The 12116-nt window shown below is 41.1% G+C and overlaps 1 protein-coding gene across 2 annotated transcripts in view; it reads left to right on the plus strand.

The window, feature by feature from the left end:
• The window catches only part of ZFPM2 (zinc finger protein, FOG family member 2), a 389494-nt gene that overhangs the window by 89229 nt on the left and 288149 nt on the right, over positions 1-12116 (plus strand). For both annotated transcript variants that reach the window (XM_063131038.1, XM_063131039.1), the window contains one exon: positions 784-885. In XM_063131038.1, the coding sequence (XP_062987108.1) occupies positions 784-885 (102 nt within the window). The remainder of the gene's footprint in view (positions 1-783; positions 886-12116) is intronic.

The following is a 12116-nucleotide window of genomic DNA, read 5'->3' on the forward strand; positions in this document are numbered from 1 at the left end:
GTTTTTTCTGCGGTCCCGGGCTGAGCCTGGGACCGCGGAAGGTGTGGCTCATTGCCGCGGCTTGAGCCGGCTCTGCGCGATTACTCACACGGAGCCAGGAGCTGCACATGGGGCCCAGCACTCCTGAGGCATGCTGCGCCCATCGGGGCTAGGGTGGGGGGTTGTGGGGAAATCATTTTTTTTTAAAAAAAACCTTACTTTGTGTTGCTCAAGCGCTCGTGCGCAGCCAGCCCTTTAAAAAGCCTCTCTTTTTGAGGTCATTGTGCCTTACATGTAAACGGGGGCGAGATCTCACATTATTCACAACGCGAGGTCTCACCTCCTCTCCCCCGGACTTCACAGTAGGTCTAGCTAAGGCCTTCCTCTTCTGCTGTTGCAAATTTAGAGTGAGAATTCTGAGCTTTGTTCCTAAATATGCACCATGTAGGCTGTTGGATTGTATAAATGCAGTCCATTTTACTGCATATAACCATAGATTCTGACAAAACTGGATTGTATAAACCAGGCCTCAGGTATTGGATTCTGGCAAAACATTGCATGATTTATTGTCGTTTCAACAACTCTTTAGATGCAAGCAGAATGATTTAAAAATAAAATAAAATGCTTAATGTTACAGTCAGATATAAAGTGTGTGTTGTGAGTGTGTGCATTCAAAATATTTAATTTTACTGTCTCATATATTCTCTGTGTGTATGTGTGTATGGAGAGAGAGAGAGAGAGAGAGTTGTGACTTCTGTGACTGAACTGATGTTAATTCTGCATATTTCCTTGGCAAATTTACAGGTGATGAAGAGGGCAGCCAAGAGACAGCAGATTCTGATGGGGATGCACGATTGGAGAAACCTGGACTGCTTATACTTGAGACAGAAGACTGGGACGGGCCAGGTAGGAAAACACAAAGATAAAAGAACAGACAACATTACAAGACTCAATTCTCAACCCCCACCCCATCTGAATATATAATCACTGTGGCATCACGAAGCTAAGGATTTTAATTTTCTTTCCTTTTATATTTCCAAATATTTTTCTTGGGATTTTTTCAGGTAAGTAACAAGGAAAGGGGGACCTACTTTTGTCTCTGTGAAATGTGCAAATCAACATTCTTGTGAAGTTTAGTTGATTATATATAGCAAACATTTGATATTCCTTAGAAATTTGTTTTTATATTTTTTTGGCAAAGTATAATAAGGAAGTTTGCAGAGCCCAGACTGAAAGGTAATGGTTTATCTCAGGATCTGCTTCTGTTTTAAGATCTATAAATCTATGTGTGGGAATTCCTCAAAAAGTTGGTAAACGTGTCTGCTTTGCACTCAATACATGCAGCCCAGATTCAGGAACACTTCCAACTTGTGTGTGTGTGTGTGTGTGTGTGTGTGTGTGTGTGTGTGTGTGTGAGATCATATCCAAGTCTGGGATTTCCAACATTCTACTGGAATTGGGGCTGCTCACCATAAGCACTTCCATCTTGTATTGACCCTAATCCAGTCATAGACAGCAATATCTGCTTTAGATATGAAAGGAGAGAACAAACTGGGTGTCACTTGCATACTGACAACAACTTATTCCTAATCTCATCCAGAAGTTTCATGTAGATGTTCAAAAGCATGGGGGAAATTATGGATCGCTGAAGGACTCCAGTAGTGAGAAACAGATGAAGAATCCCCAGACCCATATTATCCTTCCAGCAATTTAGGAAGTGGTTTCCGAGCTTCCAAGCCCACATGTTGGTCCAGAAGGCTGTCATGGTTGATGGTACTGAGTGTTGCTGAGACATCCAGAAGAATCAACATTCCCTCTGTCGTTCCCTCTTGACAAAGATTGTTCCCCAGGATGACCAAAGGAGTCTCAATACTTAACTCTGGCCTGAAGCCAAATTTAAATGCATCTAGATCATTCATTACATCCAGAAGAACTTGAAACTGTTTAGGCACTGACAACTACAATTCACATGGTGAATTGTGCTAACCAATATGACTGAGAGAGGGGGGCATTGATCATAGGGGCCAGTGCTGCCTTCTCAATCAGTTGATCACTGTTGCCAAAGTGAATTTATACCAGATTCTTGATGCATTTTTTCTCCATCATGCAGCACCATTTTGTGTGCTGGGAAATGATTTGGACTGGCACATGATGAATTGGCAGTGAGCTGCTGATTTTTTTTAAAGCTTTTGGCCAAAAATGTACTGTAGTGAGCCACTGTGGATTCCCTTCTCTCCCTACCCAATATCCTTTAAAAACTTTCACTCTTCTCAGTGGCTACTACTGGTAGCCACCATTTCTCCTCCCTGAAATGACATTACGTGATGATGTAATTTTGTTTCAGAGACATCCTTGTGGAGAAAATGGTGTTCCCCACCCAAAGCCTAATTGGAATGATCAAAGAGTACTTATCAATGGAACCTTCTCAAACTGGGGAGAGGCAACGAGTGGGGTACCGCAGGGATCAGTCCTGGGCCCAGTGCTCTTCAACATTTTTATGAATGATTTGGACGAGGAGGTGCAGGTAACGCTGATCAAATTTGCAGATGACACAAAATTGGGTGGGATAGCTAATACCCTGGAAGACAGAAACAAACTTCAAAGTGATCTTGATTGGCTGAAAACAACAGAATGAAATTTAATAGGGATAAATGCCAAGTTCTATATTTAGGAAATAGAAACCAAATGCACAGTTACAAGATGGGGGATACTTGGCTCAGCAATACTACAAACGAGAAGGATCTTGGAATTGTTGTAGATCGCAAGCTGAATATGAGCCAACAGTGCGATATGGCTGCAAGGAAGGCAAATGCTATTTGGGGCTGCATTAATAGAAGTATAGCTTCCAAATCACGTGAGGTACTGGTTCCTCTCTGGTTAGGCCTCATCTAGAGTATTGCCTCCAGTTCTGGGCTCCACAATTCAAGAAGGACGCAGACAAGCTGGAGCGTGTTCAGAGGAGGGCAACCAGGATGATCAGGGGTCTGGAAACAAAGCCCTATGAAGAGAGACTGAAAGAACTGGGCATGTTTAGCCTGGAGAAGAGAAGATTGAGGGGAGACATGAGAGCACTCTTTAAATACTTCAAAGGTTGCCACACAGAGGAGGGCCAGGATCTCTTCTCGATCCTCCCAGAGTGCAGGACACGGAATAACGGGCTCAAGTTACAGGGAGCCAGATTCCAGCTGGACATCAGGAAAAACTTCCTGACTGTTAGAGCAGTACAACAATGGAATCAGTTGCCTGGTGAGGTTGTGGGCTCTCCCACACTAGAGGCCTTCTGTCAGGGATGCTTTAGGGTGGATTCCTGCATTGAGCAGGGGGTTGGACTCAATGGCCTTATAGGCCCCTTCCAACTCTGCTATTCTATGATTCTATGTAGTTATTTCATGGTCATTATTGGAGAAAGAGGGTAGTAGCAGCTATGTTATTAAAAATAACCTAATAAAGGTGTTGAGACTTGTTGCCATGCTAAGCACTTCTTGCCCACCTAAGATAACTTTTAGCATCACATTAGTTTCTGTATGAAGAGTTCTATCTTTTCCTAGATCTCCTTGAAGAGTGTAGCTGTATCTCTTAAAACTCCAGTAGCAGAAGCAGTAAGCCTATGTACACCAGTTGCAGGGGAACATGGTTGGGAGGGTGCTTTTGCATGTGTCCTGCTTGCGGGTTCGTAATCGACAGCTGGTTGGCCACTGTGTGAACAGCACGGTGGACTAGATGGACTCTTGGATCCAGCATGGCTCCTCTTATGTTCCTATGTTCTTAACCCAAATGAGAAGCAGTCCCTGGTTTTAAGCTGTTTTTATTGTTGTTTTCAGGATAGAAGCAGTACTTCCTTAAATTATTATTTTTTGGGGCCAGACACTAAACACCTATTATCTCGTTTCAAACTCTGAGCTTACATTTAGCAGCACGTTGAGTTTAACAAATGGATATGGCAGCCAATGATGTTTTCAAGGACTTTTCTTATCAGTTTTCATTTGATATAAATCATTTAACACACCCTGGTCATTGACTTCAGAGTTAAAAGAGAAACCTGTGGACTGCAATCAATAAAGCGTAAGAGCTTCATGTTTAGGCAGAAATGTAAGCTAATATTTTCTCTTACAAACAGTATAAATGGTGGAGATGCAACATGACAGAGCTGGAAAAGGTAGCAGTTTCATCGGCATGAATAAGAATGACCCAGACATCCATTAGCAGTAAATAATGCAAAACTTGGTTTGTGAACAAAAAAATAAAATAAAAAGGGTAAAGCCTTAGATTTATTTTTAAATAACGGTGAGGCATCTCTTCTCCTGAATTCAGTTGAGTTTTTTCTTACGTAAAGATGTCAACATTCATTCTATAATTATCAGCATAACTGATAACATGCATAATGATGCCCATATTTAAAACAATAATATCCTCAATACTGCCACGTCTTCAAAGGGATAAAGAAAGCCAAAACCCTTTCTAGGAATAATTTATAATTTCATTTTTTGAAAAAGCCCCGAGAGCCAGTGTGGTGTAGTGGCTAAAGTGTTGGACTGGGAGTTGGGAGATGCAGGTTCTAGTCCCAACTCAGCCATGGAAACCCACTGGGTGACTTTGGGCTAGCCACAAACTCTCAGCCCAATTTACCTCACAGGATTGTTGTTGTGAGGATAAAATGGAGAGGAGAAGAATTATGTATGCCACCCTGGGTTCCTTGGAGGAAAAAAGGCGGGATATAAATGCAATAATAAATAAATAAATAAATAAATAAATAAATAAATAATGCCCCGTTTCCCCAAGCTGCAGTGTTCTGTAAATACTGCTGTGTACTGCGTCTGTGAGTCCCCTCAAATGGAGGACTTTCTGGACTTCACATTTGAAGTCCCCCTCCCACCACGCCCCCCTCCCACCACACTTACCTTTTTTTTGGAACTCCAGATCTAGGTGAAGGATCTGCTTGGTTTCGATTCACTTTGTTTCGATCCGCAACTCCCCCGATCAGATCCGTCTCTGCCTTTGTCGGAGGCGAACCAGGCTGCTCCGCTATCGGTTCTAAGAACCGAAGCAAAGCGGAGCACAGCCCTAATTTGTACTCTGAACTTTACATGCATAGGCCAGTGTGGATTGTGCTCTTTGTATATCCTTGGGCACCTGTGTTCCAAAATCTTAAAAGTTAAGAAATGAAGCTGCAAACAGATCAGCAAAATATATATATTTAAAAGCCAACCCCCCTAGTTTCCTTGTGTGTGTGTGTGTGTGTGAAACTGGATCTTTTTAGTAAAAACCAGCAGCAGCATTTTTGCTTGGTGCCTCTCTGCCAAGTCATTGAGCATACCTTCAGCGAGGCTTTTCACATATTGCTATATGTGAGACTACAGAGGCTCTGTTGCATCAGAGAAGGTTGAGTAACTAAAGACTAGAAGAAAAAGAAGGAAATGGCAATATGAAATGAAAAATTAACTGACTTCAAGGGCTTATGAAAAAATGATAGGAGGCATCTATGATTGTAGTATGCCACACACCAACTCTACAAGAACTGACATGACTGGGAATTTTGCTGCATTAACATGTACTGCTCACTTTAAAGAGAAGAGAACAGGGGGGAAAGGGCAGTGAATATGGAGGGTTTCTGCATAGCAAACCACAGGAAATTGAGTCGGAAGAGGATCAATTATCCAAAATGGATATTTAAGACCGCAAAACAAAACCCCATAATTGTAACAGTCACTAATTTCTATGTATTCTTAGAAATATCTAATTGAAATAAGTGAGGCTTACTTCTGAGTAAACATGAGCTGTCAAGCTGATTTAAATCATGTACAATTTGCATTGCCCACTTGAATGAAACACTGGGGGGATTTTTGGGGGGGGGCGGGGGGGGGGTGTTGCAAAAGCATTAGGATTTTTCTGGGAACCACTTTTTTTAATGGATATGCCTAGTCCAGAGAGAAAATGGGCAAAACATAATTATTCCTTCTTATTAATAATTTGCTGTGAGGTAAGAAATTGTGGCTTATTTGGTCGTGTGTGAATTATGAAGTGTACCATTTTAGTAAAATGTGGGCTAGTGACTTTCTCTTGTATGCTGCATATTTGATTTTCTCTCTCTTTTGGCCTGGGTTTGAAATACTTATTTTAATGGATTTTCTCTCTCACCCTTTATAAATTACTTTTTTATTTGGTGCTGTAAACAAGTTAGGACAGAAAGCAGCAGTGTTCAGTATACACTGGAATGGCTAGTTTAAAAGCAGACACTGAAAATAGAGGATCTCTTTTTTATACAAACCAATCCTACGAAGGACTTTGAGATTATAGTCCCGATTTTGTTTCCTTTTTGATTGGGGAAATGTGGTAGATATAGGATCTTGGAAAATGCTATTTGATGTAAATTAACAAAAATCCATGAAACATAGTTAACCATAGATATAGTCTGACAGTAAGAAGAATATTGTGAAGAAGCAGAGGAAATCATAGGACGGCTGTGTGTTACTCTGACGGTGAATCGGTATTATCTCGGCTATCAGATAATGCAGTTATCATTAATTTTCACATTTGCATTTCAATCTTGGGAAGGAAATGACTCTTGCTGGATGAAGATAAGAGCTCTGTACCACTATAATGAACCATCATTTTATCCTGATGCTTTGTATCCATATGAAAATGAGGCTGGGTGGCGATGTGATGTCTGAGGACGGGTGTGTGTATGTGTGAGTGCGGGGGTGGGTCATAGAAACATTATAACAAAGTGTCAAATTTACTACAGACTTCAGAGTCCTTTATGAAACAAGAGTCTGTCTAAATACATCTTCTATAGTGAAGTGGATGTTGGATTGAAAGAAGAAAGCCAGATTCCCCTGCCGTAGGATAAACTGGAGAAGTTGTGGTGGTGGGGACACTTTACTGAATCCTAAACATGTAATTCCAGCTGTCATCACTCAAGTATGAGGCATCCCAAGAACTAGAAGTTAGCAATCAAAGTAATGTCTCCTTAATAGAAAGGGGGCCCAGGTACTTAATCAATGGTTTGAAGTTTTAGGGCAGCTTTTCCCCACATTGCTCCCTACAGTAGAGAACCACCACTGGTTCACTCATAAAGACCTTTACTATGCATTAACAAAATATCTTGACATTATTTTGCTACTTTGAGACATGAAGTGGGTTCCAAATTAGTTTGCTGCATACTTAGTGGATTTTCTCCTCAGAAACCAGCCTCCCGTGCTATAGAAGAAACTGATTTTGAAATTCAAAAGAGGTTTGCCATATGGAGACTACTATTTGAGAAATACAAAAGCTACCTTAGTTGTGCAGAATTTGTGGTGGGGTTCTTCGGAGCCAGGCTGTAAATTAGAAAGATCATTGTTATCAATTACTAGTTATTGGCTAGATCAGGAGTGAGGAACCCTTTTCAGCCCAAATGAAATTTGGGAAGGGTCTTGGGACCAAATTCCAGCAGTGGGCATGGCTAAGGGCAGAAGGCGGGGCCAAGGGCAGAGAAAACAAAGTGGGCAGGGTTAGATGTAAGTCAGTTGCATTTCTCATCACACATACAAAACACAGCACAATTCCATATGTGGTAAGGAGTAAGCTCCAGTGCAACAACATTTAGGCCTCCAAAGCACAGCTCAGTTCCATGAAGGTACTTAACAGCAGTGTACTTAAAATTTAAACATTTTTTTAAAAATATCTTCTTGAGCTTCTCTACATGAGCAATTTATTGCATGCTCATGATTGGCCACTCATGCAGGTCCTTTTCATGATGCTGTCAACCTCCAGGATGTCTCCTGCACCGTTCTCCAGTTATTTTGCTTAAAAAAGATCAGATACAGTGCACTATTTAAAATTATCGCTGGATACCCCCAGTGTGTAAAGTCAGCGTTGCACTGTAGTGCAGCCACTAGTAGGTGCTGTTTCACTGAACTTCATGTAGAGGGGAGGTTTTCAGTTGCAAATCATGCGGTCGCTTTTGTTCACCATCTAAAGGAGCTCTAATAAATGTGGAGCGATCCTAGAAGAAGAAAGACTGGGAAGGATACAGGTTTTTCCTTAATGTAGAAATGTACCTGATCTCCGATGACTAATGGGAGATAATAGTAGAAAAAGCTTGCAATTTAGGTTGGGATCTCTCCTCCCTGGAACCCTTCATAGGCCAGAGATTCCCCATCCCTGATTTAGATCTCTGATTTTTATGTGGGCCTTTTTGATCTGGCCCTTTTCTGTAGTGGAATCTGTCAGGCCCTGATGCTGTACTGTTTTAGGTAATATGTAGAAGCTTGGCTTTTTCAGAGGGAATTTGGTTAAAACATTTTAATATCCCAGAGACTTATTTTAATTTAGCTTACTTGCTTGACTTCTCATCCTTAAAAATTGGTATTGCTATTGTATATTAATTGGTTATTTATGAATAAGGGAAGTTATTGCTTTCAATATTGTTGTTCTGTTTGTTCACCGCCTTGAGTTACCTTTTCTGGGAAATAAGGTGGGATATCACATTTTAAAATAAATTAAACAACAAATGTATTGTCTAATCATCCTCTTAAGGTGCAATCCTGTGCATGGGGAATTGTAGGACTTTTTTCTGTCTTTAACATTGCACCCTTAGTCAATCAAGGAACAACATTCTTGTTGTAATCTAATGTAGTAGAACAAGCGAGTCAGTGTAGTAGATCTTTATCTGTATAACCATATACCTTCTTACCAAGTGTTACAAATGTTTTCGAAGCCCTTTATCTTGCCTCTACTCATCATTGGTTAAAGCATATTGTTTCCCATAATTTCCTTTGTTATTAAGGGATACCCCCAGCACTTGGAGTTCTTCCTGAATGCCTATTGGAGACCATGTGACCTCTCCCTCTCCAATAGGCATTCAGGAAGAGCTCCTGGTCTCCTCCAAGCGTGTGGGTGTTTTATATATATATTAAAAATATATAGAAAGAAGACTCCCTCAAAACTTCCTACACTTAAAAGTTATTTATAAACCCTGTGCAGCTCCCCAAGGAGAAAAATTCTCCAAAATTTCCTCCCACCCCCCACAAAATGCTGAAAATGAAATAATTGAAATGTTCAGCATACCGCTAGTCTCAGTGTGAAATAGAACTAATAAGTGTGACAGTGAAACAGCCTAGTGGAAGAGAGTTGAGCTCTATTGAAATAATAAGTGGCTGTCAGCATATCATGCACAGCTCTTTAGGTTGCTACAATTAATTAGTGCATCCTTCCCCAACCTGATGCCTTCCAGAAGTGTTGGACTACAACTCTCAGTATCCCCAACCAGCCATGTTGACCGAAGAATCTGGGAATTGTAATCCAAAATCTCTGGAAGCATCAAGTTAGGGAAGGTTGACTTAGTTGGTCAATAGTTTTCACTACCTCTGTTTTGTTTTTACATGTAAACAATGTAAGGGAGGTACATGTTATCTTTACATTTTCACATAATATTATATTTAAATAATATTAAATGTGTTTTAAACTCCCCCCCCCCCATATTTCAGGTCAAATACCTGTGATGTATTGAAACAAAAAATAATCTTAGGGTACTTTTTTGCTTTGTTGTTTATTTCACTTGTATTTAGTAAATATGCTAAATTGGATCACTTTCTAGAGATTTTCCAATACAAACTGATTTTTTTCTGATGCAAATAACCCTATGCAAATTAGCCTAATTTGCATTGGAACTTTTTCCTGAAAAGTTTCCAGTTCAAAATTTTCTAGAAAACTTGCATCACTGGACTGTTGCATTTTTAAAATGCGTATATTCCTGGCTTTCTGTACTTTCAGTTTAGTACACAGATGCCAAATGTAAATACAGAAAGCTTGAATAGACCTCTGAAATACTTTATGAGAAATCCACATATCTGTGGTTTAATGTAGAAAGAAATAGTTATGAAGTAATCCAAGTAAACCAATTATGAACTTTTGCCTCTGGTGGTGCAGCGAGCCAGAGCACATTTTTCCACACAGAAACATAATTTTCTGATGTTGTCTTCATCTGCCACCAAAGTGTTGTGATCAGATTATTGTATGGTCAGAATGAGCACACTAGATTCCCTGGTCAGAGCCCCAATAAGTGTCAAAGTCTGTTCTGGGTAATTGTTTGGCTCATTGGACTCATAAACATAAGTGTGACAATACAATGTAAGTGCATAAGCACAAGGGACAAGCTGTCAGGAGGGGGGGGGAAGCCCCTTTTTATAGATGGTACATAATAGAGTGAAGACATTTAGAAGTTCAACTTCCTGTAGGCTGTGCAGTGAAGGACTTTGAGTTTGAAATTCTATTGGGAATCAACAGACATCTGCATTACAATGCGCTGTTTCTTGTAGTTTCATGCACCAAGGGACCCGCAGAATCTGGCAGGAAGCTTTGCACTTTTCAGCTGTCTCCACTGTATTTTGGTCATAAAGGCAATCACATACTCTGGTAATTGCATAGGACTAGGAAACAATGTCAGCTTCTGGAAGCAGATGGGTTGAGAATCAAAAGGGGCATGTAATTGGTCCACAACCATTTTTCTCTTTGTTGTGTTTTTCTCATTAATTCTGCCAAGATTATTCCTGCATAGCAACAATTTTTCTTGAACTGTTGAAGGACGGGTGAACAAGTATGCCCAACATGGAATCATTTAGAGGGAAAACTACAGCCCAACAAGTGCATGCAAACAAAGACTGAGCTAGGAGAATGTCAATTTTTCCTGAAAGAATTGTAGCGTTTCAGCTGATTTCAATTATGTGTCCCGTGTTTTTACACATAAAAATATTGCATCTAGTGAGATTTCCTTCAGTGCTCTTGGAATCAGATTTGCTTCCCATTTTCTTAACTGGTCATATGAGAACAGATGAAATAATCTAACTGCAGTGACTGAAATAAGATATTTGTTGCTGTTTTCAGCAAAATTTTAATGCTGCTGTAGATTCAAATAAGACATGATTTTTAGATGGAAGCGGACAGTTCCCAAAACAGGACAACCTTGCATATTAGAACTGACGCTGCTCAGGCCATCAGAGGGAAAGGAAGCAGCAGCCAGACATCTTTCCATCCTGCCTGGATCCAGCTCCAGCTGAGAGCCCCCCTCCCTCCTGCTACCAATTGTCGTTGATGAGGCCATCAGAGTGAAAGGAAGTGGCTGTCAGGCATCCCTCCATCATGACTGGATCTGTATGAGGCTATGAGAGGGAGAGGGAGAGAAAGCAGTAGCCCTTCCACTGTGTCTATGACCTGCTGAACTTTGCAACTAAGAATCTAGTGCAATTTGCTTCCCCCATTCTCCCTCCCTACCCTCTTTCCTTTTTTGTCATTTTTTTTAGAGTGTAAGCCTGTGGGCAGGGACTGCCTTCAGAATTATTTTTGTTAGCTGCCTTAAGAGCTTTTTTTGTCTAAAGGGCAGGATAAAAGTGCTTAAATAAATAAATAAATTCATTTTTGTCTCCAATGTGGGAAATACTGGAGTGTCCCTCTGGCCTTAGCTAGACTTACCTGTTAGCATGCGACGGAGGAGGGAAGATTTCGCGGTGTGTTTATCGCAAGATCCCTCCTCTGTTTATGCGCGATGCGTGACGTCCTCAGAAGGAGAGGCATCATGCCTGCCCTTCTTTAATTTAAGGGCCAGCAGCGCATGAACGCTCGTGCGCAAAAGGTAAATAATTTTTAAATTTAAATTATTTCCCCTGCTCCTCCCATCCTACCCCCAATGGGCGCAGCGCTCCTGAGGAGTGCTGCGCCCCATGCGTGGCTCCTGGCTCCTTGCGAGGAATTGCGAGGAGCCGGGTCAACCCGTGGCACTCAGCCACATGTTATGTGGTCTTGGGCTCAGCCCGAGACCGTGGAAAAACCAGGGTTAAAAGGGAGGGCGAGATCCCAGCACAAGGGAGGGATCATCCCTCCCTGATCCTGGGATCCCCTGTGTATCATGTGGATGCACAGGGACGATCCCAGGGATCACCCCGGGATTTCGCCCCGTCTAGCTATGGCCTCTGTTAAGTAAGCTTGCTCTTCTACTTGTGAAAACAACTGAACAAGGGTTGTATATTCATGGGATGTTTCCTTGAATCATTCAGCACTGAAGAGAACTTGGCAAATTTTATTTATTTATGTATTACATGTCTGTACTGCCCAATAGCTGAAGCTCTCTGAGCTATCTCTAACGAAATAAGGATGTAGTTGAT

This window comes from Elgaria multicarinata, chromosome 7 (assembly GCF_023053635.1).
Source record: "Elgaria multicarinata webbii isolate HBS135686 ecotype San Diego chromosome 7, rElgMul1.1.pri, whole genome shotgun sequence".
Lineage (NCBI taxonomy): Eukaryota > Metazoa > Chordata > Lepidosauria > Squamata > Anguidae > Elgaria > Elgaria multicarinata.